Source organism: Pseudochaenichthys georgianus, chromosome 13, assembly GCF_902827115.2.
Source record: "Pseudochaenichthys georgianus chromosome 13, fPseGeo1.2, whole genome shotgun sequence".
Lineage (NCBI taxonomy): Eukaryota > Metazoa > Chordata > Actinopteri > Perciformes > Channichthyidae > Pseudochaenichthys > Pseudochaenichthys georgianus.
Genome location: NC_047515.1, coordinates 28,784,243 through 28,792,205, shown reverse-complemented (window position 1 = coordinate 28,792,205; position 7,963 = coordinate 28,784,243). Strand labels below are relative to the sequence as shown.

Here is a 7,963-nt window from a genome sequence, read left to right as displayed (position 1 = left end):
TCCAATGTGCACTTTATGCACAATACCAAGAAATATATCAACCTGATTTTACCAGGATCCAATTTTAAATGTGGGGCTGGAAAAGTTCCCATGACCAGCTCCGTCTCTGGTTGCCACTTATCCTGCATCCAATCAGGAGCCTGTAAAAGCTCCAAAAGGCGTTTCCTTTGGTGTGTCTGGATCTGAAGGCCCCTGTGAGGGAAAATATAAATTTGAAGACGAGCCGCGGGCAGCAGGGCTCCCTCAGCCTCTCACTGCTCAGTCCTAAAAGCGGACACACTTTCTAATATTGTTATACACATTCACCGCGCCGGTGATGCTTTGATATTTTTGAAATCCAAAGTAAAGGACCTTTTTTATTTTATTTTCCTTTTAACCTCGGGCGCCCCTTGGACCGAATTACCGCCTGGTTGATTATATTTCCAGCGGGCAGACGTGCATCCTGTCCGGGGAGAGGTTAGCAGCAGTAACACCGTGGAGAATTGCAACAAACCCTAACGGATCGGAAAAACACTCCTGAGGAACTGCATTCTGTTTTTCTGTTGCAATCTCCGTTTCAGTCGCTGGACTTTTGCAACGTTTGACTAGAAATGGTTGGCAGGTTGAACTTGCCAAATGTATGTGAAGGAGATCCACTGGATATGAGCTGCAGGGCTGAGAGAGGACTTGACAGCCCGGACTCCGGGTTACCCCCGAGCCCCAGCGCCTGGCTGCTGCCTGTGTGTCCGGATAAAGGTGGCGTGAGCCCGGTGTTTGAGGACGAGGAAAGGGGCCCCCTGGTAGGTAATACTACTACCTGAGTATTGTACTGATCTAAGCAGTAATATATCAATTCCCTTTGCATTCAACGACCACAGATTCCATCTGAACATTTACTTGATAGTCTATAAGACTTGACGTACTACTAGGAATTTAGTATTGCAATTGTGCTAGTTTCCACACATGCTTGTGCAAACCTAAAATGATCGTTTATCCTTGAAATTGCAGTCTTTGGAATAAATGTGTCCACTGCACACAGTACGTTAGCTCAGAAATTGTCACATGTCAGCTAACCTCAATGTTTTTGGAAGTCCTTTGACAATGATTTTAACATACCTGCGAGAACTTGCTGCATGTTCAGAAAGTGGCTTTCTGCTCTGAATGGGCCTATGATAATTTACACTATTGGCTCTGTTTTGACTGTGTGGCTGACTTCTGCATTGCAGGTTCCAGTTTTACCCACCGGATCTTTCCAGCAGCTACACCCATTATCCTTTGGGGAAGGCATAGCACTTGATCCATTACCGCCAAAGGAAATACGGTAGGTTGGTTTGCTGCTTATGCTGCACAAAATGGAACACCCTGAGGAGTTGTTGTAATGTGTACCAAGAAAGATAACAATTGCAAAGTGTGTAAATGAGCCAATAAGAAGTGGGAGTTGGGCAGACTTGTGTTGTAGTGATATTTAGTGGGATTAAGAATAGTTGTTGTCTACAAAGTAAAACCATCACACTTTCCCTCCTTTACAGATACACCTCATCCGTGCACTACGACTCAGACCGCCACTTCATCCAGGCCCTGGCCCTGCAGCCCACTGGCCGTGGCCTTGAACACTGCAGGCAGACCATCATGGCGGTGCCCCACAGTACCTGGCGCCACTACAAGACACAGTTGGAGTTCCAGCCTCGCCATCGACCACAGCACTTCAAGAGTACCACCATTGTCTACCCCAAGAAAACCAGCGCCCTCTACACCACAGAGCTGAGCTACAACTGCAACCGACTATCTAAACGTTTCCTCTCTAGTGTGGAGCTGGTCGCAGAGAGCTCCCTCAGTGATGGGACAGGTGGCTGGGAACACAAGGGTGCTATGCCCAAGGCCCTTATACTGTAGCTCCCCTAAGGCTGGCTGCCATCGACCTGCTGTGTTGTCTTTTTACACTTGTGTAGCTTGTCATCTTTTTCAGTCCCCTTCCAAAACTGCAGACAGGAAGCACCTGTGCTGTGCGACGGTGTTACATGGTCCATTTTTGTGTTACCTTTCAATGTGTGGTCTATCCATTGAAAAGGATATTTCATTTAATATTTCACTTTGCATCTTTTTGGTTTCCAAAGGCATGCTCATGTGTGATTGTTTTGTAATGGCTGTAGAATAGGCTCATAGGACAGGGATGTGGTGAATGTGACATCAATTGGGCAATTATGAATTGTGATTGGTTTTGAATTTGAACTGTGAGGCCTGTATCCACTCAGAACAAGTGATTCCAAACATAGAGAAGAGAGAGATAAAAGGGAAAGTAAAAACTAAAATGTGATGCATGCCGGGGTTTAGATGCATGCTAAGAAATCTCAAGCTTATACACACTGTAACTGTTTGTCCACAGAGGATGTAGTGATAATACTCAACACACGTCTTCTTTCTTCACAGGGTATTTTTGTTTTTCTGCACGACACAAACTAAGCTCCCACAAGCGTTCTTTCTGGCCATTGCTATGATTCATAATGTATTTTGTAAATGTTGCTAGATAAGGGAACTCTTCTGTTTGTTGAGATGTGTTACCTTAAACAAACTGATTTTAATGTGTCATGAATTCAGATTTACTGAGAAGTAGATATATATTTTTTGATATCATCTACAAGCTGCATTCCACTGCCATCACTTTCTTTGGATTGAAATTGTATTTATTATGTTGGAGTTTCAGTTTCTGAGATGTTATCAGCTGTTTAACGGGTCTCTCCACAGTCATGGCGAGGGATATTTTGTTGATGCCGTTTGAGTCTTATTGATGCTTTTTTTATATAAATATTAATCGCTGCAGTGCCAGTTTGAAATAAAGTGCTCATCAGTTCAACAATGTTGTATTTTATGAGGTGGGTGGACAGATTTCCTATAGATCTTTTCAGGTAGGAAATTAACGGGTACTTTTGAATTTGGGTTGCCCGCATTAGACCACTCACAGAGAGAGAGATATTTAGAATTGTGCTGCTCTGATGCTCTCCTGTGGCCAGAGAGGGAATTACAGAGGTCTCCCTGTCATTGCAAAGTGAGGTTGATTATTTGCTTCAAATCAAGTTTTCTATATTTAAGACCTTTGTTTGGATATAATAAAACTTGTGATGCATAGAGATAATTAAGATAACATGCATTTGGACTTTTTTCTTAGTTCACAAAAAGCTAATAACAACATTAAATCCAACAAGAAATCTCTGTTTTTATGATTAATAAGTATGTTCTACCGAATGGATTCACTCACCACACCATTAGGGCTTATTCTATAAGTTCAGTGTTTGTTGAACATTCCTTTGCGAGGGTGATTACCATAGACTGTATATATAAAGGTGTTGGTTACCCAGAAGATGCCTCCACCACTGGCAGTCTAAGGCTGAAGTCGAATAGTCCATTTAGCTTAGGAACCTTCCTAAAGGAGTGAAATGACCCGGAAGTCCCTCAGTGGCAGCCATGATAAGTGCCGTTCGAATTCTCTAGAATGATGAGAATGATAGGAAAGGAGGTTTCAAGCTTCCTTTATAGCCTCCTTTAGCTTAGGAACCACTGGACCTCCCTATCCGACAGGAGTAGCGAAAATGCTGCCCCACAATGCCTTGCAGCCGCAGCATTTGCCGTCACTCAACAGTCGGCCGTTCACGGAAACAACCGATTATGACCGAGAAATGATATCATGAAAGTTACGGTGCTTATTAAGCATTTTAAAACGTAGGTGGTAAGTTGCCAAAGTGCTTTGTTCTGAACGTTCATCAGTATTATAATCAAAAAGAGAAATATGAACGTTAGTTTTTACTGAAATGATCAAATAAAGTCAACATTTCACAGTCTTCACTGAGCTGTGTGGAGTCTGTTCAACTTCTAAAAGATGTTTGAATGGTGATATACACAGTGATAGATGTTAAGGACTAACGTTTATAATAAATACATCTGTATTGATTTAAGATCTTTAGTTCATACAATCATACGTATTGGGATCATTGGTATTAATGTGGACCGGAGGGAGAGGGGGACGAGCAGAAGTTTCACTTTCCTTTTTTATTTCAATTCCAACTTTGGTCCTGAAGAATATGTTTCTCTGTTGTCCACGTTCATAAAGCAAAGCAGCAGCATCAGAGCACTGTGCAGAGTCTCCAGATGAGTTCACAGTCGTCCCTCGTTCTTATTAAACATCCATGTTGTAGTCCGCTGTATAGAAAACTGTAGTTTCCATAGTTCCCCCACAGCAGCAGACGCACATTCATGACGTCCACTGGCGCATCATAAACACGTCGGATAGTGAAAGTGCATTCGGATTCTCTAAAGTACCGCAGTCTCTTCTCCTAAGTCCTTTTGAATTCTCCTGTCCACTATCCCTTAACCCCGTGACGTTTCAGTCAGAGGTCAAGGAATAGACGATAGGGTTAGAACTTAGGAGCTGATCTTTGGACTATTCGACTGCAGCCCTAAATCCGTTTGAATTCTCCTATCCACTATCCCTTAACCCCGTGACGTTTCACTCAGAGGTCAAGGAATAGACGATAGGGTTAGAATTTAGGAGCTGATTTTTAAACTATCCGACTGCAGCCTAAGACCTGATGAAAGTAGGTTCCTCAGTGTATTTCACTTTTCCCTTTTCATTACACATCTGACCCATTATTCCACCAATGGAGATGCTTTTGCACAACCTGCTAAGTATTGAGTGAATCAGTTAGAAAAGGCTGTTCAAAATGGTATTGTAACTAGATGTAATAAAGTGTCAATGAACCCACAGCATTTAATATATTTTCTCTAGCTTGTCTTCCATTAGGTTTAAGGTGCCAAAATATTGTATTTTCATGTAAATATAGTGTCAAAAATAATGTAATGTTCGTATTTCCATCAAACCAGCTATGCCCTGTTTCTTGATGGCATTGGAATAGTTTGTACGTCCCTACACATTATGTAATGAGCCAATTTACAGTACACAAACTCATTCTTAGGCTTTTTGTGCGCTTCAGTAAATCAAAAGCTAAAAAAACGACACTTCCCCACAGTACCTTAAAGCAGCATTGCATGATGAACTCATGACTGTATATCGCTGTGATATAAAAAACACAATTTCAAGGGTTTCAATATGTTTTTCTTAATACAAAATGACTGCATGTTAAACAAACTGAACTATTTAAATTGTTTGATAGATTATGGTAAGGATTTTTGAAGAAAAAAAAGATAGACGTACACACATAGGCGTACACATCGATACATGTATGACGTATGGGTTCAGAGGTCGTAAACACGCCTACATTTATCTTCCGCATGTGGACTGAAAGTATCGTTGTTTATAAGTGATACGAAGTAACCCTAGCAAAATATGTAGCTGTATGTGACTGTGTGGGATTTTACTTCGTATTTTCACTCTGTTCTTGTCTTTGAAACAATGAAATAGATGCAACGACAGAACCTTTCCTTAAACTAAACTCTTGGATAGCTTGTGGCTTGTTATGCTAACTGGCTATTAGACCGTACTACATGTGAAGAATGGAGACTTCTAACCATAACCGCAGTATTATGGACATGTTTGAAAAGGGAAAGGTCCTGAAAATATGTGCTCCGATGGTACGATATTCAAAGTAAGTGGAGGCTGTATTTATGATGTACTGATAGCTATTAATTTAGCTATTTTTGCTTATAACGTCAGTAAACCATTAACCACGTGAAATTCCATAAGAAAACACGTCCAAATAAATGCATAAGGTTAAGCAATTAACGTTATTTTTCCTAATTTTACAACAGTTTGAAGTGCTCTGTGTCCTGCCTTAAACATGAGACATGCTGAAGGTACAACTGCCCTTTGTTGTGTGTCTGTTGCATACCATGCTTAATAAAGTATTTGTTTCATAGGCTTGCATTCAGGTCCTTGGTGAGGAAATACAACTGTGATATCTGCTTCACCCCAATGATAGTGGCTGATGACTTCATGCGATCAGTCAAAGCCAGAGACAGTGAATTCACTACCAATGCAAGTGAGTGGCAACATTAAAATGTGAGCGTAATCATTGTGTTTCTGTAATGTGTTGCTCCAAGCAAGGCCACTTTGAAATGATTAGCATTTGTACACAAATATGTCAATCTTGCCTGTATAATAAATGTCTTGTTGACACTTGATTTGTATTACAGTTGTGTGTTATTGCTTTTCCTCCTCAGGTGACCGGCCTCTGATAGTGCAGTTTGCTGCCCATGATGCCCAGACTCTGGCTGATTCAGCCTGTGTGGTAGCTCCTTTCTCAGACGGAGTTGACCTCAACTGTGGCTGCCCCCAGAGGTACAGTCACTGACAGCAGGCCCTGATACAATATGGGCTCAGTTCATTTTTGTATAACTTTATTATTTCATCAACTGGATTTTATAGAGGCTCAAAAGCTCACATTTAGTTAATTTCTTCACTTCTAGTAGAATAACAAAATAGTATGTTTCTGTTTTTATGTTATGGTTTTATTTTGAATATTAATTAAGTGTTACGCTGAAGGACAGTTCTACAAAAAAAATCTCTTTAACCCTTTGACGACTAAGCATGCTTGAAGATGTTTCCGAATATTTTATCTCGGTTGTTTGGTTAACTTTGTTGTTGTGTTTTCAGGTGGGCTACGTCAGCTGGGTATGGTGCATGCCTCATCAACAAGCCTGAACTGGTGAAAGACATGGTCACACATGTCCGAAACCAAGTAGACAATCCAAATTACACAGCATCCATTAAAATAAGGTAAACACCCTTCACCCACTTATAATATGTATTTAGCTACACTACAAGGCTTATATATTGGCAGATATACACTTATTACAGTTACATCATTATCTGTGAGACATTGCCAGTCAGAAATCATGTCAGTACTTTTTTGACAGTACTGACATGAAAATAATTTCCTCTTTTAAAAAGGAACTTTTAAAAAGTACTGACATGATTTCTTCTTGGTCAAAATTGAATATATATTTAAAGGTTTAAAGGATTTGGATCAAGATTGTTTGTTTAAGTTATATGTCTATACTTAAAAAGACACATTACACCATCATTGTCGTAAATAATCCATTAATGTTTAATACTTTACATACATATTTCAATAATCAATACATGTAATTACATGTAGAATCCGTACCTGGGACCTGATGTGTTAAAAATCATGGTAAAAACCTATATACCACTAATGAAAAAATTAAAATAAACTTCACCCACAGAATCCACAAGGACCTGAGGCAGACAGTAGATCTGTGCCAGAAGGCTGAATCAGCAGGAGTCTCGTGGATAACTGTTCATGGCCGCACAGCAGAAGAACGCCACCAGACAGTCCATTATGATGCCATCAAGTTAATCAAAGACAGCGTGTCCATCCCTGTCATTGCCAATGGGGACATAAAGTACCTTCGTGATGTGGAGTCCATTCACCAGCTCACTGGTGTCGATGGTATGTTTGTTTACAACAAATCCCAGTCTTGAACAAGTACATTAATACATCTAGACAATAATAATGACAATATTCCTTTTGAATTTGCTAATTTCTTGTTTTATTTTCTTTATAGGTGTTATGGCTGCACGGGGGTTGCTTGCAAACCCTGCCATGTTCAGTGGCTACGAGGATGCCCCTCTGGAGTGTATATGGGACTGGGTCGACATGGCTATAGAGCAGGGCACTTCATTCACCTGCTTCCACCAACACCTTATCTACATGCTTGAGAGGGTTAGCTCCATGCCTGAGAAAAAAGTTTTTAATTCTCTATCCAGTACCTCAGCTGTCATAGATTACCTCCAAAACACATATGGGTTGGTGCGTGATCTGGCAACATGAGAATATTAAAATGCGATATTTTAGATTTTAACATTTTCTTGTATCTGTGTCTTTTTGTATGCCAAATAAAACTGCTAAGCTATTGAGGTGAATCGCTGATGTCTTTTTTATTCTGATAATTTCTCCCATGAAGCCAGATCTTATCAGTATCTTGTAGAATATATTCATTTGTAATAATTTCT

General features: G+C 40.3%; 2 protein-coding genes across 2 annotated transcripts; both read left to right on the top strand.

The window, feature by feature from the left end:
• Positions 1 to 173: 173 nt before the first annotated feature.
• rflnb (refilin B) lies at positions 174 to 2,833 on the top strand. The gene is made up of 3 exons (XM_034097451.2): positions 174 to 779; positions 1,206 to 1,300; positions 1,509 to 2,833. The coding sequence occupies exons 1-3, from the start codon at positions 591 to 593 to the stop codon at positions 1,870 to 1,872; spliced, it is 648 nt and encodes a 215-aa protein (XP_033953342.1). The 5' UTR covers positions 174 to 590; the 3' UTR covers positions 1,873 to 2,833.
• Positions 2,834 to 5,210: 2,377 nt separating this feature from the next.
• Positions 5,211 to 7,867, top strand: dus4l (dihydrouridine synthase 4-like (S. cerevisiae)). Its single transcript, XM_034097491.1, has 6 exons — positions 5,211 to 5,573; positions 5,845 to 5,966; positions 6,148 to 6,265; positions 6,581 to 6,703; positions 7,174 to 7,400; positions 7,516 to 7,867. The coding sequence occupies exons 1-6, from the start codon at positions 5,482 to 5,484 to the stop codon at positions 7,779 to 7,781; spliced, it is 948 nt and encodes a 315-aa protein (XP_033953382.1). The 5' UTR covers positions 5,211 to 5,481; the 3' UTR covers positions 7,782 to 7,867.
• The last annotated feature ends 96 nt before the right edge of the window (positions 7,868 to 7,963 follow it).

Excerpts from the sequence above, each read along its gene's own strand:
- dus4l (XM_034097491.1), top strand. The coding sequence starts at position 5,482 with ATGGAGACTTCTAACCATAACCGCAGTATTATGGACATGTTTGAAAAG. Across the intron at positions 5,574-5,844 it reads CCGATGGTACGATATTCAAA|GCTTGCATTCAGGTCCTTGG; the intron begins GTAAGTGGAGGC and ends TTTGTTTCATAG. Across the intron at positions 6,704-7,173 it reads ACAGCATCCATTAAAATAAG|AATCCACAAGGACCTGAGGC; the intron begins GTAAACACCCTT and ends CTTCACCCACAG.
- rflnb (XM_034097451.2), top strand. The coding sequence starts at position 591 with ATGGTTGGCAGGTTGAACTTGCCAAATGTATGTGAAGGAGATCCACTG. Across the intron at positions 780-1,205 it reads ACGAGGAAAGGGGCCCCCTG|GTTCCAGTTTTACCCACCGG; the intron begins GTAGGTAATACT and ends TCTGCATTGCAG. Across the intron at positions 1,301-1,508 it reads TTACCGCCAAAGGAAATACG|ATACACCTCATCCGTGCACT; the intron begins GTAGGTTGGTTT and ends CCTCCTTTACAG.